We start from the raw sequence: 27,348 nt of genomic DNA, 5'->3' as shown, positions 1-27,348 counted from the left end.
GCATGCTTTCTTATGTTACGGGAAAAACAGAGTCCATAAGTCAGTGGTTCTCAACCTGTGGGTCGGGACCCCATTTGGGGTCGAATGGCTATTTCATGGGGGTCGCCAAACAACACAGTCCGCCATTTTTTCCCCCTTTTCCTTAGCTGTGCTACTCCCTTTTATTCTATTGGCTTTTGAAAGCCAATAGAATAGACTCTCTTGAATAGAGTCTAATTCTATTGGCTTTCAAAAGCCAATAGGAATTGTCCAGGCTGTCTCTGCCCTGCTGAGCCCGCCAAAAGTCCCATTCTGCAAACAGTGCTGCACCAGTTGAGTAGTCCTCGACTTACAACCGGTTGAGTAGTCCTCAACTTACGACCGGTTGGGGGGTCGTGGCATTAAAAAGGTTGAGAACCACTGCCATAAGTACTTTCAAAATCATTTTATAAGAAATGCCTTGCCAACAGTATGGGAAAAAATTAAAACTAAAATATATTTAAAAATTCCAGAGTGGTTATCAACGATGGAGGCATATATACATCCAAACTTGGTAGACTTTGAAAAAATATGGACATATAAAGATAGTCTAGATATTGATGGGAAATTAAAATCTAAACAAGGACTAGAAAATCAGGGAATTAACTTGTCCTGGTTGACACATTTAGAGATACAAAGTAAATATGAAAAAGATGTAAAAATGTATGGATTTTATAAGGATCAAACTGTGTTTGATAAGATTTTGTTAACCTCAGATGAGAAATTAATGAAGAAAATGTATAACTTTTTGTTAATTTTGGATATGGAAAGTGAACAAGTGAAAGAAACAATGACAAGATGGGCAAAAAATTTTGGCTATAATATAGAATTAGAAAAATGGCAAATGTTATGGGAGAGAAACTACAAATTAACAATGTCAACTTCATGCAAAGAAAATCTATATAAAATGTTTTATAGATGGCATCTGCCGCCAGCAAGATTAGCAAAAATGTTTAAAAATATGTCAGATAAATGTTGGAAATGTAAACCTAACATAGGCATGTATTATCACATTTGGTGGACATGTGGTAAGGCAAAAGCCTATTGGAGAAAGATACATATGTGGTTAGAAAAAATATTGGATGAACAAGTGGATTTTAAACCTGAACTTTTTTTTTACTAGGTATTATGCCTGAAAAGACTAATGAGCAGAAATTATATTTAATCTTATACATTACTACAGCAGCAAGAATAATTTTTGCACAATACTGGAAGAATGAAGGATTGCCATCAGAGGAAGAAATAATCAGGAAAATATTGGAATGTGCAGAGATGGACAGATTAACTATGAGGTTGAAAGATAAAGAAGATACAGACTACTATCAAATTTGGAATCTATTTTATTCTTAGCTAGAGGAAAGGATGAAGGATTAGGAATTGAACATGTATTAGCATAGCAAACTCCAGACAACTTGTTGATTGGAAAAAATAATATATGTTGATGAAAAAAACCCAATAAAATCTTTATACAGTAAAATTTTAATTATTGGGTCAAAAAAGCTTTAGAGATTTGGACTGATTTGACAATCTAATTGAATAAATGAAAGCAGTAAGATAATAATTGGTGTAATAATATGTTTGTGTTAGATACAATATTAATTTGGTTGAGATTTAAATTTTACTTAACAGGTTGAAATGATTATTTTTGTTTTTTTACTCTGTTTATATAGAAAACTATTTTGTAATAGCAGAAGAATTAGAGAGATCTATGATAAGAGAAGAAAGGGTATTAATTAACGATGTATTAAATTAAGAGATGGAATATATGTGAAAATATTAGAATGTTATTCTTGGAATATTATGTGTGTTGTAGAAGGGATACCCAAAGTTTTATTAATATGTTTGTTTAAGATTAATTGGAATATGTTAATTGAAATTAGTGGAGCTTAAAATCAGGAGTAATGTAATAGTAGGGATGATTCTGTGGATTGATTGAATTTTAAGAAGAAATAGATTAAACTAAATTTGTTATATCATGTGAGGGAAATAGAGGGGGGAATTTTTAAGGTATTAATTTTAGTTTTATATATATATGACTTGTTTTGCTATGATTGATTACCTTTCACCACGGTGTTTTCCTGAGCACTTTGATGTAAAAATTATAAAAACCAATAAAATGTGTTTTTAAAAAAATCCAGGGTGGTTATCAACGATGGGAGCATTTATACATCCAAACTTGGTAGACTTTGAAAAAATTTGGACATATAGAGATATTTTAAATATTGATGGGAATTTAAAATCCAAACAAGAACTGGAAAATCAGGGTATAACATGTCAGGGTAGGCACATTTACAGATGCAAAATAGGTATGAAAAAGACATGAAATTGTATGGATTTTATAAAGAACAATCTGTATTTAATAAGATTTTGTTAACTTTAGATGAGAAATTAATTAAGAAAATGTATAATTTTTTGTTGATTCTGGAAATGGAAAGCGAACAAGTTAAAGAAACCATGATAAGACGGGCGAAAATCTTTGGTTATAATATAGAACTAGAAAAGTGGAAAAAGTTATGGCAGAGAAATTATAAATTGACAATGTCAACCTCGTATAAAGAAAATTTATAGAAAATGTTTTATAGATGGCACTTGCCACCAGCAAGATTAGCAAAAATGTTTAAAAATATGTCAGATAGATGCTGGAAATGTAAGTATAACTCAGGCACTTATTATCATGTTTGGTGGACGTGTGGCAAAGCCAGTGCTTTTTTTGTCATAGAACGCCCAGAACTGAGTTCCAGTACCTTTTTTGGATGGAACCTTGTATGGTAGGCAAGGTGGGTTGTATGATTTGTGTGAGGTTTTTTTTTTTTTTTTTTACAAAAGGACTGGGCAAAGCTAAGGTTTACTGGAAAAAGATACATGCTTGGTTAGAAAAAATGTTGGGAGAACATGTTGATTTTAAACCTGAACTTTTTTTACTAGGTATAATGCCAGGAAAGATTAACAAACAAAGCCTATACTTGATTTTACATGTCACAACAGCAGCAAGAATAATTTTTGTGCAATATTGGAAAAATGAAGGATTACCACTAGAGGAAGAATTGATCAGAAAAATATTGGAATGTGCAGATGGACAGATTAACTATGAGACTGAAAGATAAAGAAGAAACAGAATATTACCAAGCTTAGGATTTATTTTATCAATGGCTAGAGGAAGGAATGAAGGATTAGGAACTGAATATGTATTAGCATTTTTAAACCAGATAGCACATTGGTTGAAAAATTAATATATGTATGTAACAGAAAATTTATAAAATCTTTATTAAAAAAGTTTTTTTTTAAAGTTTTTTTTAAAAAAGAAGTAATCCCCTCAGTGACCATTCCAGGTGGGGGAGAAAGTCTGTCTTTCAACTAAGTATTTAAGACTCAAATTACCTAGCAAGAATGGGACCAATATTTCTTGGTCCTTTTCCTATAGTTAGAATTATAAATCCTGTGATAGTGGAGCTACAACTTCCTCATGTTGGGGAAAATCCACCATTTTCCATTGTAGTTTGCTAAAATCTCACAGAAAGTCGTCCTTAAGAACAATTCCTAAGAATGCATCTGGTCCCCTTTTGGTTAAGGGGGAGACTCATTTTGAAATAAAATGAGTCTAAATTATACAAGGGGAGATTACAGTACTTAGTACAATGGAAGAGATATCCATTGTCAGAGCAACTTGGATGAAAAGTACAGATGTCAAAGCAGATTGGTTGTTAAAATTTTTCTATGATAAGCATCCTCAGAAACCAGAGATTCCTAACTTCTCTGTTTATTTCACTACAGCAGGGCTTTTCAACCTTTTCACAGATTGTACCACTATTAGGACATGACAATATTTGAGTACCTCCAGTGCTTAGCAAGGTGTCAAAAACTTGATGACTAAAAAAAAAGGGGGGGGGATTTTGGGTTTTACTGATTAGATTCATTTGTTATTATAGAAATGACTAGTTTATAATATTATGGAAAAGTAAAAAGTTGAGGTTCAGTGTTAATGCTTCCTTCTACTGCAACAGTGGAAATATGCTCTTTTTCACTTCTCCCCCTCACTTTCCCCCCCTTTTTCCTCCCCATTGTGTCCTACTATTTGCTTTTGTATTTTTGTATTTTATTCTATAATCTAATACAATATTACAAACTGTAGAAAAAAGAAAAAAGTACCAGTTTTAATTTCTTCAGTTCCTTCAACTGTTCCTTTGTTGAATCACTTTCCCTTTGCACTGACAAATGTATGATAAATTTATCCATGTTTATTAATATGCACCACTACCAGCTAGTTCAAGGGTCTTCAAACTTGGCACTTTTAAGACTTGTGGACTTCAACTCCCAGAATTCCTCAGCCCTCATGGCTGGTTGAGGAATTCTGGGAGTTGAAGTCAACAAGTCTTGAAGTTGCTAAGTTTGTAGACTCCTGAGCTAGCTGGTTTGCCCTTCTGAGCTCTTCCACAGTGTAGATTGCCCCCCCCCCCCAATCCCTTCCTTTACCCTTAAAAACATAGGAATCAAGTGCAAAGCAAGAAAATAAAGAAACACAAACTCCATTTTTTTTCTCTTTCAGCTGCCTCAGGCGTGTCACATGTCACAATGTTACAATTATAGACTGAAAGGCTCCAGCAATTGTGAAAAGCTTTAGCTTTAAATTAAGCCTGTTTACCTTCAAAGAAAACTTTCTAAAAGCCACAGACAGACTCAATTAAAGGGGGTAAAACTAATTACATTTGTTTAAAAGGATTAAACCTTTCCTGTTGTCTTTTTTCCCCTTCCCTCACCCAAACTACATTCTTTTATAGCCTCTCCTCTCTTCCCCTCCTTTTTTTTCAGTTCACCTCCAGCTCCAAGCTGCTTCTGGAAGCGCCAATCAGCTAGAGTCCTGCTGGCTCCTGAGGCTTCTGCCGAGCCCAGACAGTCCTGCAGCTGCCCCTCCCTCAGGCTTGGCTCACTTCAGCTCATTCCCCTCCCCTGCTACACTTGGCTAGCAATAGCGTACCATCTGCCATGTGGCAAAGTAGCACAAGTGGTACTCGTACTACCGGTTGAAAAGCCCTGCTCTACAGGATCTGTTTTCTTCTCTGTCCTGTGGGAATCAAGGTCATTTCTGTTTGTTAGACTGGGAGGCTGAGCTTTCTGTTAGAAAGCTCGCCAAACTAATCTATTGGGAAACATAGTTGATTGCATAGTAATGAGGTGGGAAGTTTAACTTTATATACTGTAACTTTTTGGAGGGAATTTTAGTATTGGTTTCACTTTTGACAATGCCATTACTTTGTAGCCAATAAATATGTTCTTAAAGAAAACCTCCAGCCTCAGAGTTCTGTTTTAGTTGGTCTCATCTATTGGAAACATGTCACATTCTTTATACTTAATAAATTCCTAGCTCCTGAAGAGCCTATACATTTATGGATCCCTGAGGTAACACTTTTCATATTTTCTTACATTGTACCATACTTTCTCCAGGATGGATAATAGTATATTTATTTCTGATTTGATTCTGGATATAAAATAAAACTCTGGCTGGATCCATATTTAATTCAAGTTGCTGCAATTTTTTAGGTGTGTTTGGTACTCTTCATGTAAAAACTCTTCATATTAGAAAGAATGTTGCTATAATTTTAGATATTGTATTATTTGTGCTGTACTGTTTATGGTAATAAATAGTGTAGCATGTACAAGGGTATTTTCATCAGCTAGGTTGGTTTTGAATATGATTTATTCTGATTTATTTTCATTTTTTGGTATTGTTTATATTAAATTTCTTTGAACTATAGGAGGAAATAAAGTCAAATATTTATATATCATGTATATTTATGATAGAGCAGATTATAGGCATCAGATAATAGAATTATCCAGTGATTTAGGCCAACAGAAAATGTTTTAGAAAATGTAAGCATCTTGAAAACTTACATTGTAGCATTAAGCTAAAATATTTTCGAGACTTCCGGTTCCGGTTCGCGGCGTCTCTAGTCGCACAGGGAGACTCGTCTCCTCGTCGGCTAGTTTTCCCTCGGCTGATAGACCCTTATGCAGGTCGAAAGTCACCCTGGAGGTGCGACTTCTGTCGAGGAGGCTTTGCTCGGCTGCGGAGGAGCAGCAGCTCCTCCAGCTGTCCATGCTATCTCTGAGGGCCAACGGAGAAGAAGATCGGCCAGTAAAATGGCCGATCACCCTGCCGCTTCAAACCGCAAGTCAAAGAACATCTAATCTGTAGGAACCTCTGTGGTGAATCCGGGTGAGACTTTTCCTTGCTACTCTCTCTACTCTGTTTTGTTTTTTGTGCCTGTAAGAGCATTGTTGGAATTATTTCCCTGGCTTGAAAAAGCAGCTTCTACATTTTTGGGAAGAAAGGTGTTGTATAAAAAAGAGCAAAATTTTAAAGACTATATTTTATTTCCATATTTTTGGGGGGTACAGAAATTTTTTTTTTCTCTTTTTAAGGACTGTACTTATGTTGGAAGATTATTTCTTTTTTTCACATTATACTTTAAAAGATAGAAAAAAGGAAATGGTGTCTGGAAAAGATCTTTTTTTAACCTACTGAGGACACCTAGTTGCAAAAACCTAATACTGCAACTTCTGGTTATGCTTTGAAGATGGAATAGATCTGACCTTCAAATTATTTTTGAAGAGAAAAGATAAGCTGTGCAGCTGTGGGAATTGTGGGTGTGGACACTGCCTAACTTTTATTAAATATAGCCTCCACAAAAAAGAAAAAAAGAGACTCTTTTTAATTACTATCAAAATGGAGGAACCTCAGTTACAATTAAACTGTAAACTTATATTGGAAAAGATTTATGAGGCTACTGCAGAAATATGTGCTACAATAAAAGAGTTTACTACAGAATTAAGAGAAAAAAAGCCAGAATCAGACTGAAAAGAGAAATTTAAAATTGTGTAATGGATTAAAAGGCAATCTTGCATTTATGGACTGTTTTAAGGATTAAGACTTAGAGTTAGAAGTAAGAAAATAGATATATAGGAGGGTGATTATTAGAAGATATTTTAAATAGATTAAGAATGTACTTTTTGGAATAATAGATTTATTTTGATGAAAATTATTATGTATTGGAATTGAAAAAATATTGATTTTTTAGATTTGGATGGTTTCAATAATTAAGTGAGTGTTTTAAATTAGTAAAATGACCTTTTTGTATGATAACATAGATGTGATAAAGCATGATAATCAATTGGAGGAAATTTGAATTTTGTTTAATGAATTGAAATGATTTAAGGTTTCACATTATTTTGTTATCTTAAAGAGATTGATCGATTGTGGGATTATATATGTGTAGGGTAGATTAATATGTTATTTTAATTAGGATATCTATTGTGTAGTGGAAGAAGAAATAAATGAGGTTGGTGATAAAATGAAGGGTGTGAGAGATTAAGAATTAGAATATATCTGGAAGGGGTACCTGAATTGATAACTTGTTGATTTAAAGTTAACTTTGATTATGGTATTTGTAAACTGATAAAGTTTTAAAACAGGTTTAGCAGTAATAGAAATTTAAAGTAGAAATGGAATATTTTTAAACGTATTGTGTTATTTGAGGGAAATAGAGAGGGGACAGTGAATGTATTGAGTTGAGTTGTTTATATATGTTTTCACTTTTGAATGTTTGATTACCCAAACATCACGGTGTGTCCTGAGTACTTTTTCTTAAGAATTAAAAAAACCAATAAAATGTGTTTTAAAAAAAGATAAAATATTTTCCTTACTTTTCTGTTTAAAAATGTTTATTGTTTTCATTCTTTTAAAATTTCTTAAATACAAATTATATGTAGCAGTTATAAATATTTATAGGTTTAATATGTGAGGTCAAATATAATACTTGTGCAACAATTAATTAGGTTGAAGGGAAACCTGTTGCATATTGGCTTTGCTTGGCTGGAATTTAGTAGCCAGGTTTCACAAAATAACTCTGTTCTATTGAAAATGAATAAAAGGAAATTGAATTGTAGTTATCTTATCAAGGATTAAATTTGTGAACTTGTTTCAAATTAATTCTGCTCCCCCCCCCAAAAAAAAAATAGAGGAATCTTATGTAAGGAAAGAATTCACTTTCAGCTTTTGAATACTGTGATAACTATGAATGGCAATTATCAGTAATATTTTTCTTCTTTTTTGTTTATTTTTAGGACTCTATTGATCAGACGTCAGCACATACAGGTCGAGATCTAGTGGAATCTGAATACCAAAAACAATCAAGTCGCATTTCATTAAATCAGCAAGGAGGTAAGGGAAATAAGACATATATATTAGGCATATAAGAAAAAGAAAAAAACCAGCAACACAACAACAGCATACAATTTTAAACATTATAATATTTTCCAGTTGGCAAAATACTGAGGAAAGTGGTAAACAAGAAGGATTCAAAATATTTTGTAGTTGAAATATCCCATTCTTCTAGTTCAGAAGAGTTGATCTGTCTTTACTCAAAAGGTTTGAAGTTGAACAATCCAGGTTTAAGCTTGAAACTTTTCTGGCCATGTTCAGAACAAATCAGTATCAAGCCTGAAGTATCAAGTTTCAAAATTATAGTGTATATGTCAATGCTGCTAACATTGGATGTTCTTGCTTTGACAACATAAGGAGATGCAGCCTTTTTCTTTATTATGCTTTACTCTTAGAATTAGATGATACTGGGGGGAAGGGGAGGAATGTGATGGGAGTTAGTTAGGCATAAAATATTGTAATAAGAGATGATAAGGCGTGGCAGGATAAAAAACTGGACAGTTTTAATTTCAAATTAATTGGAGAATATGATTTAAAAATTTTAGTTGTAGGAGGGAATTTTGCTTTAATCTATGTGCTGAAGTGAGGGGAAGTCAGATTTTGGGTTCAACTATGTACGTACCGAAGCTATGCTGCTTGAATAATGATTCTTTAAGGTAAACAATGCCTCAAAGTTTTTTGAAGAGTTTCATCTGTCGGAATCATGACATTAAGCCAAAATCTACAAACTTTCCAAACTTTCTAGGGGTCCTGAGCCCCAGTCACTGTCCCCAGACTTGAGGGAAGCTGACAAAGATTCAGGAGAAGATTTTATCATGGAGAGAAAAAAATTGCTCGAAGCCAGCAACCCAGCAGCAGCTACTACCCCGGGAGGGGGAAGTGACAGCAAACAAGCTGGGGGAGGAAGAGCTTTTGCAGGACTCCCAGCTGAAGGCAAAACCCAAGCATCTATGAGAGCTGATCTGGTTGTCAGATTGGGCCCAGCCCAAAGAAGACTCCAGATGCCTCGAGACTGCCTTGCTATCCACAAAGACTTCAAAAGCAGACCTGTGGAGAGCTACCAGGATATCTGCCACTGAGGACTCAGGTGAGTGGGAATGCCTGTGTGCAGTTCGTAGCCAACCAGTGGAGAGATTTGAAGGGCTAGGGCAGAGAAGCAGAAATCAGCTCCTGCCAAGAGAAGCCTCCAGCCCCTCCTTTGCAGATCAGACAGCCTTCCAGCCCCTGAAATCCCCTGTCAGGGCTTCCAGTTCCACAGAGAGAGAGAGAACCCCAGTCTGAGGCCCTACAGCAGTGGGGAGTTTGGCAGCCCCCGCAGGTGGATGAGTTTGTACCAGCTAATAGAGGCCTTGCAACAGCTTGGGGTGGTGCAGAAGCCAGGAGATTAGCAGCTGGTGGGAGGACGACCACAGCAAGGAGGCTGGTCGCCACCCTATAATGTACAGCAACTACTGAGGGGCCTGCAGATGATGGAGTTCCAACAACAACCCCCTCCGAGGCCGTGGGAGGCCGTACAGTGGTTGAGGATGCCACACCTCCCAGCAGACTCACAGCAGGGGGAATGGCAACAGACCCCAAATGTGCCACCCCTGGAAATGCAGCAGCAGCCAGGGTGGGGGCCCCAGCAGAAACTGGGGGTGCAACAGCCACAGTAGGGGCCCCAGCAGCTATTGAATCAGCAGCCAGATTGGGGCCAATAGCAACTGGGGGTGCAACAACCACAGTGGAGAGTCCAGCAGCCAATGATTATTCCACCTTTCAGAGCAACCTTCGATGAAGACCCAGAGAAGCTGATTTTTTTTTCTCAACCAAGTGCGCTCTCATTTGAACCGCTGGATCTATCTCTGCCCGGACCCAACCGCTATGATCGATGTGATTGCATCCAACTTAGAGGTGGAGGCATCCGAATGGCTAAACAGTTTATATAATGAGCAAACCCCTGAATTGGAGGATCCACATCTCTTCCTCCTAGGACTGAGAGAAAGATTTGAGGACCCATCCATTGCCCTCAAAGTAGAAGAATAAATCCAGAAGATAAAACAAGCCGGCAGCCTGCCCTGGAGTACATATGAGAGCTTTGCAAGTTAGCTGGTCAGATAGAGAGGTGACCTGAGCAGTCCATAGTCCATCACTTCAGGGAAGGGTTGGACAATCACCTCTCTCAAGCCTTTATCTATCGAACTATACCTGATCAGCTGCAAGAATGATACCAGGCAGCAGTTCATCTTGTCTGCTATAAGAAGCCTTCCCCACCTGAAGCTGAGCCAAAGCCAGAGCAACCCTAATGGCAACCCTCCCCCCGAAAACTTCCAATTGCTGTGACTGCTGAAGGAACCAGGGCACCTTCAGGCCTGCCAATTAAGTGCTTCCAATGCGTACAGCAGAGACATCAAGCAGCGAATTGCCCAATCCCCTACCCCCAACAGCAGAGTAGACCTGGACAGCAGTGAGAAAGAAACCTACCCAGCAGCCAATGAGAGAGAAATCCAACTGGATCACATAGGAACCGGTTGCCCAAGTCACATCCCCCAGGGAGGAGGATGCTGGGACTAAGGCTAGATCCACCCCCGCTCTACCCTCTTTAGAAAGCAAAGACGAAGGAGAGAACAACCCGATGGTGAGTTGACACATCCCATCTTTCTCACTGTCAGCCAAACTCATAACCCCTAAGTCGGGAGCACAGGCACACTTAAAAGTGCTAGTTGATTCTGCATGTTCCCGGTGTATCATTAGCTTGTCATTTGCCATGAAAATAGGCATACGAGCAAAGCTGCTCTCCAAACCTGTGAGGTTTGAGCAAGTCAATAGCTCCCTGATGGGAGGGACTTTAGCCACTCAATTAACTGAGCCCCTACGCTTAGAATTAGGAGAGCACTGGGAGTTCATTCGTTTCCTGGTGGCTCCAAAAATGACTGAGACTGTGATCCTAGGATTAGCCTGGTTGGACAAATGGAAGCTGTTTATTTGGTGGGAGGAGGGAATGAGAACTGTGAGGTTACCTATAGGGCCCAAGCCTCCTATTGATTCAACAGACAATATAGGAAACTTTGGCCCACCCAACGAGCGAACACACATGGCTGCCTCATTGCCACCAGCGAGTACAGGGACCTGGCAAAGGTATTTTGTGAGAAGGAATATGACACCCTGCCTCCCCACTGACCCAATGATTGTTCCATTGAACTGTTGCAGGGATCCAAACTCCCACGACTGAGAATGTACGCCATGTCCCCCCTCAAAATGGAGGAGATGCAGCAATACGTGAACAAAAACCTAGAGAGGGGGTTCATTGAACAGGCCAAGTTTACTGTGGAAGCCCCTGTGTTGTTTAAAGAAAAAAAGATGGGTCTCTTCATCTCTGTATAGACTATAAGGGTCTCAACGCTGTGAGTGTGGAAAATAAATACCCCCTCCCCATCCTGAAGGACTTACTAACCCACCTGGCTAAGGGGAGTGTTCACTAAATTAGACCTGAGAGAAGCATATTACCGGGTGAGAATAAAGGAGGAAGACGAGTGGAAAATTGCATTCAATTGCTCCATGGGGAGCTATTGGTTCAAAGTCATTCCATTTGGATTACAGGGGGGCCCAGCCAAATTCATGCAATTGATTAATGAGGTCCTACATGAACAGCTATACAAAGGGGTTCTGGTGTATCTTGAGTATATCCTGATATACAGCACAAATATGACTGATCATATAAAGCTGGTGAGAGAAGTGTTAAAGAAACTATTGAATGCCTAGCTTTATGTTAAACTGTCAAAATGTGATTTTCACCAGACCTGATTAGATTATGTTGTCTATAGAATTTCCAATGAGGGCATTGAAATGGACCCAGCCAAAGTGAAAGCTGTAATTGAATGGTGGCCCCCAAAGACTCACAAACAGCTCCAGAGCTTCCTAGGTTTTGCCAACTTCTATCATCAATTCATCCCCTCCTTTCCTGAGATTGCCCTGCCCCTTCCAGAACTACTAAAAACAGACAAAGGAGGAAGGAAACTGTGACCGGGCCAACCATTAGCATGGACTATGGGCTATCAAACCTCTTTGAGAATCTAAAAAGACTATTTGCTATTGAGCCGGTCCTAAAGCACCCCTGCCCAGGGAGCCCTTTGTAATGCAAGCTGATGCCAGCAACATGGCCATAGGAGTATTACTGCAACCCTGCACCCACACCTTGCAACCCTGCACCCACACCTTGAAAAAAGTTACTGAGAGTGAAAGGAGGTGAGTGATCTGGGAAAAGGAGGCTTTCGCAATCATATGGGCTCTATTAAACTGGAGACACTATCTAGAAGGGAGCAAGGTATCTTTTGAAGTATGGACAGATCACAAAAATCTAGAAGCACTGAAAACTTCCCGCAAATTGTCCCCGAAACAGGTACACTGGGCACAATACTTTAATCGTTTTAACTTCACTCTAAAGTACATTCTGGGAGGGAAAAAGTTCCTAGCTAATGCTCTATCCAGACTGCTCCAGTACAAAAACCAGCGCAAAGAGATTAATGAAGCAATTATCTCCAATCCACAAACTGCCCTGGGGCAAAGAAAATAAAACAAAAGCTCCTCACCGATCAGTATTTCAAGGACAGTCAAACCTCCCTAATATGCATTGAAGGTTTGGATTGGAAGGAGGGGAAATTGTACTTGCCAGAAGCCCTCCGTCTTAACGCTCTCAAACACAGCCATGATGTAAAACAGGCTGGACACTTTGGATATTTAAAAACTTTACATCTCATCCGCCGGCAGTTCTGGTGGCTGGGGTTAAAACGGGTTGTGGAAAATTATGTCAGGAGTTGTACTGTATGTGCCACCATGAAAGAATTCCAGGGAATTCCAGTGGCAGACCCTTTTCAACCATGGGAAGAAATCGCTATGGACTTTATAGTAGACCTCCCTGAAAGTAGAGGAAATACCGTCAATGATAAAGTACTATACCTTCTTCTCATTCTTAAAACCTTTTTCATTCATCAGTTCTGTTTGATCTTCTATTTTCATTTTTTGTGAACATCTTTATCTTCTTTATTAATCAATAACTGCAAATGCACCAAATTCTTTTAATTTTCCTTTTAATATTTTAATTCCTTTAAATGATATTCTAGAATCAATACAAACTCATTTGTAAATTTCTTTTTTTATCTTTACTCCCATATCTTGTCTTATAACTCTAATTCAGTATTTTCAGAACCAAAATAAACAAGAGAATGGATAGTGGGCATGCCTTCACAGTTTTAAAGATCTTTAAATTTTTTGCAGATTGATCTCATTCGTTTTATAAAGTTTTTTCCAAATTTCGTATTTTCCAGAACCTGAAGAAAGAAAACCCAGTTCAAATTATTGAAGGCATTTTCTGTATCTATAACGATCTTATTTCCTTTATATAAGAAATATATAGTCCTTTATTGTACATTGTATATTACTCAGAGCCCCTTTGTGAGCAAGATGGACACTTTAAAATATAATAAATAAATAAATATTTAGAAATTGGTCTTATGCATATCAGTGATGCAAAAAGGCCCTACTAGTGTGTAGGGAGTAATCCAATAACCATTAGGAACATACTTTCCTAACACTCAGTTGCTTATGTGCACTCAGTCATATAACTAATATACAGCCTATGATCCTTATATCAGGGGTTCCCAACCCCTGGTCCGTGGACTGGTACTGGGATGCGGCATGCCAGCAGCCGGTCTGCACAAACAAGCAAAACCCTATCCATGGGATGCAGGCAGCACACAGAACCATGTACTCTCCAGTCCGTGGAAAAATCTTTCTCCATAGAACCTGGTGCCCAAAAGGTTGGGGACCTCTGCCTTATATGAAAACATATGGTATGTTTAGTTTCTTTACATTATTAATTGATGACTTCTTTTTTATAAAAGACATTGAAAATCAATGATTGTGCCTACATAGAAAGGAAAATGAATACAAAGCATAAAACACTATCAGAGAGATGGGTAGCATATGTGTTGTAGAAGTGAGAGACTTGAGTCAGCTCTTTTGTGGAAGGAAAGTTTATTGCGCAGGTTCAGAGAGCTAATCACAGCTTAAAAGGTCTGAACGCCCAACAGGGGCATGGGTGATCATATTTATAACCCTCAATATGTAAGTATTTCCTGATCAGGACATATTCCATACATGGTTACATTCTATAGTTCCTTATTCTAACATAGGAAGGTTACTAGACATGGTTATAACTATAGTTCCTTATTTTAACATAGGAATGCTTTTAGCAGTTTGCAATATTTCACGTGATAGGCAGTTTGCAATATATCATGTGCAGAGTTAAAAACAGGATATCATGCTGGTCTGGCATTTCTAAATTTAAGTGTCGTCTGGGAACAGGAAAACCTCCCTTTCACCCACAATTTCTGTCAGACAATCAGTATTTTCCCAGCCTCCCACTTTACTCCCCCCTGTTGAGACTTATCTCAACCTTGCAGATAAGTTTCAACCTGTAATACTTGGGTCTGATGTATGTATGTTATTATATTCCTGGTTCTTGAATTCCCACATAGCCATAACTTGAGCAGTTGCTTTTCTTTCTGCAAGTAGTAACACACGTTTTGGCAGTGTTATGTTATGCATCAATGAAAAGGCACATTACATGAGACAACAACTACTAATCAGAATAACCATAAAAATGATTACTGCTCTTATGATAGTACCAATAAGACCCATTGGGAGCCAAGACCATAAGTTACTCCACCAACTTCCCAGGGAATCTATTTGCAAATCCAATGCCATTTTATGGAGCACTTTAATCTGCTTGTTTATAACTGGGGATTGGTCTGATAGATTAAAACAGCACATCCCCTCAAAGGCCTCACATCCCATATGTTGGCGGAGCAGGAGATAGTCTATAGCTGCCCTATTTTGTAAAATCACCTTGCGTAGTTCTACCATTTCCTGATTGATAGCAGAGAAGGCTATTGAAGTGGCATTTATAGTTTTAGCCAAGTTACAGGCCACTGAGTTTATATTGACATGAGCTCTTACAGCCAGTGCAGGAACTCCCACCAATGAGATAGCCAAGGCTATCTCAGCAGCATTCAGCAGCATTCAGAAGAGTACGAGAGGAGTCATAGTCCTCATCCAAAATTTCTGCCCTTTTATAGCATATGACGTTGAAGGAGGTAAAAAGTGACCTGTCTGGTAGAAAGATAGTCAGTCTGCTTAGACAGCAATATGTTGTGCTTAGATTGGCAGGAATATAATTAAAAGTGTTTTTTCCACAAGTAAAGAACCACTCCCCTGGGCAACCATATGTTGGCATAACCAAAGGACACTGATTGGAAAGATGTACAATTTAGCTTTTCTTGGCTCACTTTCAGGCAATGAGGTAGGGGTGTACTTTGCTCACAACCTGTAATATGTGCACATTGTAAGTCTTCTGGAATGGCTACGTTAGGAGTATGTAAAGCTAGAGCATCGGGTGGCAAAAACTTAGAAATGCGACCCCAACTGTACAGTGTTTCATACCCTATATGCCCTTTAAACACATAGTGACCAAACTCCTTGGCCACTGTGACTGGAACACACACTGGTATTAAACATGTGGACAGTAAATTCTCCACGTCATATGCTTCAGAAAGGCAAAAATCTGTTGTGTTGGCTATTTTAGCCAACTGGACCCACAAATTATATTGCATCCTTGTCTCCAGTGGATGGGGCACATCCTTATTCTGGTTGGACCTTTTACTTCTTTTTCTCTCTGGCCGCTTCCTTTGTGGTTTCCAGATAGTGACTCCAAACTCCACTGGAATTACACGTACAATACAAGTCCCCTTCCATCCCGTTTTTAACTGCGAGACTAGGGTAACTTGCTCCCAACCCCAAAATAAAGGAGGCCCACATTCCAACTTTACAGGAGGAGGAGGCTTCTTATAAGGGGCCCTAACACATATGCCTTTCCTAAGAATATATCCAGCATATTGACAGGCTTCTGGGTTGACAGGTTGTCTAGTGATGCAAGTTTCTTTAACTATTCTGTCAAACACTAGTGTAAATTGACAAGAATGAGGCAAAAATCCATTCCAGCATTCTGGTGAAAAACCAATAGGGGGGTGACCATCACAAGTGCCAGTGCCTATAGCATAAGACTGAACAATACTGGTAGCCTCTTCTGGCTTGCTCCATTGGCCTAGATTAAAGAGACAAACATTATTACATGCAACAATAGTACTATATAAAAGCAATAATAATTCTTTCATCCTTTCTTCTCCCGTGCGTAGAAAGCCAGCTTCCGGAGTCAGTTAGCAGAGGTGTTGAATTCCAGCTGAACAGCCATAGATATATGTGCAGGATACACTTGTACTACTATAATATCTGTTATACAAACAATAAAATATTCATTAAACACGTTTAAGAGTAAGCTTTGGGTCCCTGGTCACTGTCCATAGGGGATCTGCTGCCGCCTTGACTCTGGTCCAGTGGATCCAGGACTTAGATTTTGCAATCTTTATAGCTAAAGGAGAGGCCATTATTACCTCATAAGGCCCTCTCCATTTCCCTTCCAGTTGTTCACATTTCCAATGTTTCACCCACACTTTATCTCCAGGTTTAAAGGGATGACATCTTGTTACTAATCTAGGCGGTGTTTGCTCAGTAACGTAGTTTCTAAGTTTTTCTACCTGCCTATTCAGCTCCTGCACCATTTCCAGAGTCCACACTCCCCCTTGATGGCCCAAATCAGGCCATCCAGCCAAATTTATTTTCAGCAGTGTAGGAGGACGCCCAAACATCAGCTTATATGGGGACAGTTTTTACTGTCTATGAGGAGCACATCTCACAGTGTATAGAGCTAAAGGTAAAGCGTCAGACCATTCAGATGACTCTCAGCACAAATTTTATAATTTTCTCTTTCAAAGTGCGATTCATCTTTTCTGAGTTTGCACGTGACTGAGGATGGAAAGCACTATGAAACTGCCACTTAGATCCAAGTGCAGTAGCCACTGCTTGATTGACTTGATGAACAAATTCAGGACTATTGTCAGAAGAGATAAAGGAAGGACAGCCAACCGAGGTATTAACTCTTTTAACAACAGTCTCCACATAGCCTCGGGTTGGTGTTTTATCTGAAGCGTTTGTTGCCCATCATCAAAGGAAATAGTTGCCCCTAGCTTGCTAAGTAAGTATCTACCTAACAGAGGCACCGGGCATTCGGGGACATATAAGAACTCATGTTGAATCTTTGAGCCTTTAAATACACAAGTGACAGGTTGTAGAACCGGTCGTCCTAAAATCTGTCCTGACATTCCTTGAACTTTTAGTCTCAACCTTAAGCTTTTTCCCTTTAGGTCTAGCCACACACAAACGAACCATTTCAGCAACCTCATCTTTGCTGGATCTTGTGCATCCCACTCTGGATCCTTTTCTGGTGCCCTTGTGTCCAACTCTGGCTGAATATCCTGAACAGCCGGCAATCTATCTCTCAGGCACTGCCTAACAGCAGCCTTCCACTTTTCCCTTTCCTCAGGAGTCAACAAAGTATCTAACAACTGCTGCACATCCTGCCATGTTGGATTATGGGTTCGCATAATGGTCTGAAACAAACTTGCCATTTTGGCAGGTTTAGAAGACAATGGACCATAATGCTGTTTCCAATTTAACAAATCTGTTGTGGTGAAAGGAACATACTGAAACATGGACTTAATCTGTACGGCTCCCTGCTGGTCTGGCACTGCCTAATCAACCTGCCTCAGGGGAGCTATAAATTCTGGTCTAGCAGCCCCAGCCCTCGCCGCAGCCGATCTTGTCACTACTCCAGAAGCCACAACTATTCCAGCATCACTCTTCACTTCGTCCTCCTCACTCAGTTTCCCAGCCAATGCACCAGAAACTGTTGTAGAAGTGAGAGACTTGAGTCAGCTCTTTTGTGGAAGGAAAGTTTATTGCACAGGTTCAGAGAGCTAATCACAGCTTAAAGGGTCTGAACACTCAACAGGGGCATGGGTGATCATATTTATAACCCTCAATATGTAAGTATTTCCTGATCAGGACATATTCCATACATGGTTACATTCTATAGTTTCTTATTCTAACATAGGAAGGTTACTAGACATGGTTATAATCTATAGTTCCTTATTTTAACATAGGAATGCTTTTAGCAGTTTGCAATATTTCATGTGATAGGCAGTTTGCAATATATCATGTGCAGAGTTAAAAACAGGATATCATGCTGGTCTGGCATTTCTAAATTTAAGTGTCGTCTGGGAACAGGAAAATCTCCCTTTCACCCACAATTTCTGTCAGACAATCAGTATTTTCCCAGCCTCCCACTTTATATGGATTTAATAAATAAATTAAAATACACCAGTATTTTGCAGAACATGATCTGCTTTTCTGCCAGAAATGTTCAGATAAAGCATCTTCCACTAACTATTGATCTGAAAAAAATACAGAGTTGAAAGACTTTTGGTTTTTTCTAAAATAAGTCATGCTCAATTTTTATTTTAGGACTCTAAATAGAGATAGAGGCATTGGGTAGTCATGTACACATAGTCCTCAACCTATGACAATAATTGAATTTGAAATTTTGGTTGTAAGTTGTGTCCTTAACCAAAACACCCACATATCTCTTTCAATTATTACAATCCCAGCTTTTCCTGTTGCAGTTGTTAAGTGACAGGGCATTAGGGGTTGGGGGACACCTTGATTTCCTGGTAGTGGTTTAATAATTATGTCCATGGAAGACTTACATAACAAAAAATATTTAGACTTTATTGGAGTACACTATATCTGTATAGAAAAGGATTGTATAGGACGGTATTTTGTTGTAATAGAATAATACTTCTTCAAAAAGCTTCTATTAGTTTTATTTTAAGTTTTGGAAGAAAGTAGTGGATTACATAAATATGATTGTATAGATGATTAAATATGATAAATATGATTGTGTGACAAGAATACTTTTTGAATTACATACCTAGTTCTTGGAATATGACAACTGGACATCATAAATAGGTTCTCTGTATTCTTACTAGGGCCAAAAGACTGATATTGCAACATTAGAAAGATAAATGTGTGGCCTCTTTCACTCAATGGATTGAGGGCCTAATGCACTTGCCACCTATGAGTGGATTTCCTATAGACATAGATTTCAGGTGGAGAAATACAATGAAATATGAGACTCATTTATAGAAAAAATATAGTTACAAAAATGTAACATAAATGTGTATTTGAATAATAATTGCATTAGAAAAAATATATGTAGAATTGTAACTAATGTTAAAATGACATTTTGTACTTTTTTCCTTTTTTGTATTTTTACTTCAGTTTTTTAAAAAATGTGTTATTTTATTTTTGCACTTTGTTCATTTTCATTTATTGTTTTAAAAATAATAAAATAATAGATTAAAAACAATGTGTATATACCCATAAGTGTACTGTATATATATATATATATATATATATATATATATATATATATATATGTAAGTTTATTATAAATTTTACAAATAATAAAAAATATACAATACTTTTTATTTGCAAATTCCATAAACATGATTTAATTATTTATCAAATATATAATTATGCATTTGTATATTTATAATACATAAATATTTAAATAGTGATTTGATTTCATTTGACTTACCCACAATTATGTTTACAATCCTTAGTATGCAAATCTAAATATAGTGTATAGTACTTTGTGAATGAGTCATGTGCTGATTTCAACATTAATTCCAGCCAAGCAGCCTCAGTATCTCAGATAAATTTAAGAAAATATGCATGTTGGAAAGTTAAACAGAATTCTCAAAAACTGGCCATCAAACAAACAAAGGGCACATGACTAAGGCTTCCCTGATAAAAACACAACTTTTAAGCGTTATTTTAAAATTACTTCCTACTGCAGTGATTCTTAACTGGAGAAAAGAAAAGCAGGCTAACCTGAAGTGAGCCTGGCATATGTAAGGTCACAGAAGTGTGAGAAGAGTTAATAATAAACAATGAAAGCCTTGCCTGTCATCAAAAAGACTATTCTCTTTTTTTTAAGCTACACTGTCAACAAAACTGCCTCATGTGATTTTGTATGTTCTTCTCTGCATGTGCACACCTCCTCTTTTTTCTTCCTTCCCCATTTCACTCTCTATTTGCACTTGAAGGAAGATGGTTAATGTATATTTCAATGGGTGTGTGTAGTATTAAGTTTGAATAGTGTTTGTTTTTAACAACTGGTGAAAATTTAACAATTAGTTCTTGTGAATCAAAATGAGCTGACTCCAGGACATGAATGCTTTGTGATATTCTTTTCCCAAATACTCTGCATATATAAGACCTTGCTCTGAACAGATTTACATGACGCATCATGTGTTTTAATTTACAGTATGTTTCACCAGTCTACATTTAAACAGAAGAACCTAGAAGAACCCTTTTTGTGTGAAATTTAGATGAGTGACAACCAGCTGATGGTACTTGAATTTCAGGAAGTTTCCTATTTTGCAAGCTGTTTCTGCTAATGGTTACACTGGGTACAGTTGAGTTACCCATGCATTAATAACACAGGTTACAGTAAATCCTAAGAATCAATTTTATGAACTTGTCAAAAATGTTCAGGTGGTTTACTTTTTTATCTATAGTATGTAATTTTAGTTAATTTACACAGTTTAGCATTGGTTAGTAAATTTTACTAAATTATATAGGGTTTTAGTAATTTAGTTTAAATAATCTGCAAGGCAGATTAAGTAATTTTCAGTATGGTGCCCCCAAATTAATTTATAGTGTTTACTAAAGATGAGTTTCAACATACCTTAGCTAATTATAAAAAGTTAACTTAAAACTGCTTGGTTTTTGATTATAGGAAGTATGGGGGGAGTAGTCTTTTTTTTAAAGGAACCAGTGCCATCTGGTGGTTTTATGTTATGTTCTAGCCAAATAGTAACATGATAGAGATTAATTATTAAAACATACATTTTAGTGTTAGAAGAAATATGCAGAATTGCAACTTTATATATAAATAATTTGAAAATTGCAAATGGTGAGATCAGTGAGAACAGAAAGTGCAATATTTACTTTACACAAAGAAGACGGATCAATCTATTTTCCAAAGCACCAGAAGGCAAGGTACGAAACCATAGATGGAAACTTTGGGGCAGAATTGGTTCCTCTCTTCAGAGTCTGGTTCTGGTGTCTGTATCTAGTTGCTACTGAGTATCTGTTCTGGGACTGATGATCTATCTATCCCCCCTTTAAATTATTGTAATTGACAACAGAAAGCCTGTGTAGACAAATCAAGGTTGGAGTGGGGAGTTTTCTAAACAATGAAACAACTAACAATGGTAAACGGTCCCAATATCCTGTAGGTCAGCTATATATTAAAACTGTTGGTTGAATCCACAGAGTCCTTTGGCCAACAGGAGTATTAAAAAAAATCCACTGTGGATGCTGTGATTGGGAAAAAGTTAAAAATTAAATTAATTTTTAAATTAAAATTAAAAATTAAAAATAGTTAAAAATAGTTAACTTTTGCCCATTCTCTGTTATATTCTGTTATGAGCTGATGGAATTCAGACATAGAAGTCTGCTTGAGAAGAGCATTGAATTAAGTAAATAAACCAAGTGGGAAAACTAGAGTTAATATTGAGAAAGCCAAAAGAACCTAAATGTTAGTAGTGAGAAATGACTGTCCCTGAAAAGAAAACAGATATAAAGATCTGATTACAGAGAGTATCAGACATGACTGAAATAGTAACTTTGACTTGGGATTTTTGTGGTTTTGAAGAGAGTTCCTTTGTTTAAAAGAAATATCTACATTACTTATAAATTATGATGTGGCAGCAGGGAAATCCTCAGTTTTAAATTGAAGAATGCCATCTTGCAAGAGCCAGGAAGTATGCTTTTATGGTAGCACTAGCAAGATCAGATTGATCCTGACCAGGCTGGCTTTCTGGAAAATGCTGATGACTTAGGTGTTTGGCTGGGCATGGGGTCAGAAAGTGATCAGTGGTGAGCAATTAGATATTATTTTGTGGTCTTTTTATTCTTGGCTACTATCATTTTTGGAATGTATGTTTTTTTATAAAGATTTTATTGATTTTCTTTACATATGTTAATTTTTCAACCAACAAGCAGTCTGGGCTCAGCTATGCTAATACATATTCAATTCCTAATCCTTGATTCTCTCCTCTAGCCAACAATAAAGTAAGTCCCAAGTTTGGTAGTAATCTATATCTTTTTTATTTTTCAATCTCATGGTTAATCTGTCCATCTCTGCGCATTCCAATAGTTTTCTGATTATTCCTTCCTCTGATGGTAGTCCTTCGTTCTTCCAATATTGCACAAAGATTATTCTTGCTGCTGTGGTGATGTGTAAAATCAAATATAGACTTTGCTTATTAATTCTTTCTGGCATTATACCTAATAAGAAAAGTTCAGGTTTAAAATCAACATGTTCACCTAATATTTTTTCTAACCACGCATGTATCTTTTTCCAATAAGCCTTTGCTTTGCCACATGTCCACCAAATATGAATTGTGCTTACATTTCCAACATCTATCTGACATATTTTTAAACATTTTTGCTAATCTTGCTGGCGGCAAGTGCCATCTATAAAACATTTTATGTAAGTTTTCTTTATATGAAGTTGATATTGTTAATTTATAATTTCTCTCCCATAGCTGTTGCCACTTTTCTAGTTCTATATTGTAGCCAAAGTTTTTCGGCCATCTTATCATTGTTTCTTTAACTTGTTCACTTTCCATTTCCAAAATTAACAAAAAATATACATTTTCTTAATCAATTTCTCATTTGGGGTTAACAAAATCTTTTCAAATACAGTTTGATCTTTATAGAATCCATACATTTTCACATCTTTTTCATATCTATTTTGCATCTGTAAATATGCCCACTATGACAGGTTGATGCCCTGATTTTCCAGTTCTTGCTTAGATTTTAAATTCCCATCTATATTTAGAATATCTCTATATGTCTATATTTTTTCAAAATCTACCAAGTTCGGATAAGTATAAATGTCTCCATCATTGATAGCCACCCTGGAATTTTTAAGTATATTTTAGCTTTGATTTTTTTTCCCATACTGTTAACAAGGCATTTCTTATATAATAGTTTTGGAAATACTTATGAGCTCTATTTTTTTTCATACCATAAGAAAGCGTGCCAATCCAATTGTAAATCGTGCCCCTCTAAATATAACAACCTTTATATTTCTAAGCATTATCCATTCTTTCACCCATGTTAGAGAGATGCTTGATAATACAACGCCCATTCCGGCAACCCAAATCCTCCATTTTCCTTAACATCTTGTAATATTTTCATCTTAATGTTAGCTTTCTTCCCCTGCCAAACAAAGTTCAAAATTAATGAGTTTAAATCTTGGAAGAGTTTTTTCTCAAGTTTTATCAGAATTGTTTGAAATGAAAATAAAGTCTTTGGCAATACGTTCATTTTTACTATAGTAATTCTTCCTAATATTGACAACTGCAGATTCTTCCATCTTTCCAAGTCCAGCTTTATTTGTTTCAATAATTTTATGTAGTTATCTTCTTTTATTGACGAACATTTGACCAAAAGATATATACCTAAATATTTAACTTTTTTCACTATCTGTACCTCTGTTTTTTCTAGCATTTGCTTTTTCTGTTTATTTTTGAGATTCTTAACTATTACCTTGGTTTTTTCTTTCTTTATTTTTAATCCTGCTATTTCTCCATACTATTCTATTTTTCCCCATAGCTTAGGAATCATCTCTAAAGGTTCTTCTAGAATAAATACTAGATCATCAGCAAATGCTTGTAACTTGTATGCTTCGTCTTTTATCTTCAATATGTTAATTTCTGTATCTTGTTTAATCCTTCTATTTAAAACTTCCAAAGTGAAAATAAATAATGGACATCCTTGCCTCGTGCCTTTTTTTATCTCAAAGCTATATATTGTTTTTATCATATTTGTAAAGTTCTTTCCAAAGTCTATTATTTGTAGTTGTTGAGTCATAAATTGCCAGGAAACGATATCAAATGCCTTTTGGGCATCTAAAAGTATTAATGCTAATTGTTTCCTTGGATGTAGTTCATGGTATTCTAATATGTCCATTATCATTCTTAAATTATTTTTAATTTGTCTCTTTGGTAAAGAGCCATTTTGATATGGATGTATAAATTCAACTAAGTATTTTTTCAGTCTCTCTGCCATTATTGAAGCAAAAATGTTGTAATCCACATTAAGTAAAAAAATCTATAATTCTTAATATACATCAAATCTGTGTCTTCTTTTGGTATTAAAGTAATATTTGTTTCTATCCATGTATTTGGAAGCTTAGCCTCTAACACAGTGGTTCTCAACTTGTGGGTCGGGACCCCATTTGGGGTCGAATGACCATTTCACGGGGGTCACCAAACCATGCTGTCCGCCATTTTTTTCCCTTTTCCCTAGCTGTCCTACTCCCTCTTATTGGTGGCCACACCCACTTGGGGGTCACCACAACATGGGGAACTGTATTATGGGGTCACGGCATTAGAAAGGTTGAGAATCACTGCTCTAACAAAAGTTCATTAAAAACATCTTTCAGTGGTTTGCTTAATACGTCTTGTAAATTTTTATAGAGCTCCGCCGGAAGTCCATCTGGCCCAGGTGTTTCCCCATTTTTTTGTCATTTTATAGCTTTTGATATTTCCATCATTGTAATCCTTTCTTCTAACATAGTTTTAAATGCCTCTGGAATTTTTGGAAGTTTACTTTCTTCTAAATATTGAGCCGTTCTCTCTCTTGAAATCTCTTCTTTATCATACAATTCCTTATAGTATTCCTTAATTATCTTTTTTATTTTTCTCATATTTGTAACTGTAGACAACCTTTTCCATCAATTAAGTTTTGTGTTATTTTCTTCTCTTTCTGTTTTTTTGAGTTTATAAACTAACCATCTTCCTGGTTTATTAGCATTTTCAAAAAAGTTTTGTTTTGCTCTCTTTATCTGTTCTGCCAGTTTTTCTGAATCCAACAGATTTAGTTTGTGTTTTATTATTTCCATTTCTCTTTTCAAGGTCTTTTCTGTGGGTTTTTTTGTAGTTCTGCTTCTAACTTTCCTAATTTTGCTTTTAGTAGTAGATATTGCTGTCTTCTCTGTTTATTTTTCTTTGCCATATACATTATAGCTATGCCTCTGAAGTACACTTTGGCTGTATCCCATAGTTTTTGTAATGATATATCTTCTTTTTTGTTTTCTTTAAAGAAGAATTTCATTTCTTTTTTTGCTAACTCTATAAATTCTTTTTCTTTTAGTATTGATTGGTTTAAAGTCCATCTTGGGTTTTTTTGTATTCCTTTCCATGTCACTTTTAAGGGATTATAGTCCACCCATGTACCTATTTCTATTTCAATTTCCTGTATATCCATCCTTAGTTCTGATGTCATCCAAATTATATCAATTCTTGACCAGGATTTGTAGCTATTTGAATAGAAAATATATTGTAGGTTTTGTGGATTAGTTTCTCTCCAGGCATCTTGTATTCCAATTTCCTCTGCCATATCAAAAAATGTCTTAGATAATCTTCTTCTTGCAGATTTTCCTGTTTTATTGTTTTTGTAATTCATTATTCTGTCTACTATTGCATTGAAGTCCCCTATTAAACAAATATTTTGGTATTCCATTTCTATTAATTTCCTATGTAGGCTTTGATAAAATTCTTTTGATAGTTATTTGGAGCGTAGATTGCCACTAGCAATATTTGGTTTTGATGTATATATATTTCAACCATCACAATTCTTCCTTCTTCATCTGAATACATTAATTTAGAATCTAGTGTCTCTTTAACATGTTGTGCTGATGTATAGTAAAGCTTCCCAATTTTTGAGTATTCCAATAATTTATGTTGCTTTTTTATGTGCAGATTATATCTATATTCCATTTCTGAAGTTTCCTAAAAATTTTATTTCTTTTTGATGGAGAGTTTAGTCCATTTACATTTAATGAAAAAATTCCATTTGCTTTCTCCATTTCCATTTCCATTATTTATATTTAGGTCTAGTTGATCTTGTAATCCTTTGTTTTCTGGCAATTCCTTCACCTTCACCCTCTTGTTCATCTTTCTCCTTCTGTTGTTCTGCTTGTATAGTCGCTTGGGCAGTCTCTCCGGTTTGCTTCTCCCCTTGTTGTTGGTGCAGTCCTTCATCCAGAGTTGCTGTGTTCCTTTCTTCGAAGTCCTCTGCTTTCCAAATTGAATCCAGATGATATTTTGTGTTGTTCCAGTTTATTAAAATGCCTTCTGGCATTAGCCATCTGAAACTTAAGCTTTTGGTAATCAGCTTTGTGGTTAAGAAGTGGTATTGCCTCTGAATATCTCTTATTCTCTTGGGTATCTGCTTTAGGACCACAATTTCTTTATTTTTATATTGTAATGGTTCTTCTCTCATTTTTCTCAGCATTTCATCTCTTGTGGTTTTCTTTATGAACCTTACATCTACTTCTCTTGGTAATCTATTTTTTCTTGCATAACTCGAATTCATGCGAAATATTTCATCGATCTCATTTTGTATTTCTGCTCTATCTGTGTTTAGAGCTTCCACCAATAACTCAATGATCACAATCGCTATATTTTCTTCTCTATCCTCAGGGATATTTTGGAATCTCAAATAGTGTTCCATTTTTTTCATTTCTACCATTGCCATTGCACATTCTAGCTCTTGATTTGCTTGTTCTAATTCTTCATTTTTTTGCAATAACATTTCCACCTTTTTATTAATGTCCTCAGTTTTGTTTTCCATTTCCTGGATTTTCTGTTCATTTTTTATAATCTTTTGGTTTTGGATTTCAAATTATGCTCTTATATCCAGAATTTCTTCACTTACTTTCTACAGTTTTCTTTGTGTCTCTTCATGATTTTCTGTGTTACTTCTGACTTTTTTGCATCATCTCTTGAATCAGTTTTAATGATTCATCTTTCTCATGTTGCAACATTGTTCCAACAAATCCCTGAGTATTTGGACTAGATTGTCGCACAGAGGGCACAGAAGAAGTTTTCTTTGCAAGTCTGGTAATATTTGATATACTTATTTTGCAGCTCACAGTCTTTGACCAATATCCAAAATATAAACAGGAACCAGCTATTGTAAGGCAAGTCCACCTCCTCCAGTCACATCTTGAATTTAGAACATTCTCTTTCTCCAAA

The 27,348-nt window shown here is 36.4% G+C and overlaps 1 protein-coding gene across 6 annotated transcripts in view; it reads left to right on the top strand.

The window, feature by feature from the left end:
* GRB10 (growth factor receptor bound protein 10) overlaps positions 1–27,348 on the top strand; it is a 359,795-nt gene that overhangs the window by 148,725 nt on the left and 183,722 nt on the right. For 5 of the 6 annotated variants that reach the window (XM_039336399.1, XM_039336398.1, XM_039336397.1 and 2 more), the window contains exon 3: positions 8,137–8,233. In XM_039336399.1, coding sequence (XP_039192333.1) covers positions 8,137–8,233 — 97 coding nt within the window. Of the gene's footprint in view, positions 1–8,136; positions 8,234–8,726; positions 9,321–27,348 lie in introns of those variants that run through there. The other variant, XM_039336401.1, reaches the window with a different exon arrangement.

This window comes from Crotalus tigris, unplaced genomic scaffold, assembly GCF_016545835.1.
Source record: "Crotalus tigris isolate CLP2741 ecotype Arizona unplaced genomic scaffold, ASM1654583v1 scf7180000017666.379230911805:20528666, whole genome shotgun sequence".
NCBI lineage: Eukaryota > Metazoa > Chordata > Lepidosauria > Squamata > Viperidae > Crotalus > Crotalus tigris.
This window is presented reverse-complemented; position numbering and strand designations above follow the sequence as displayed.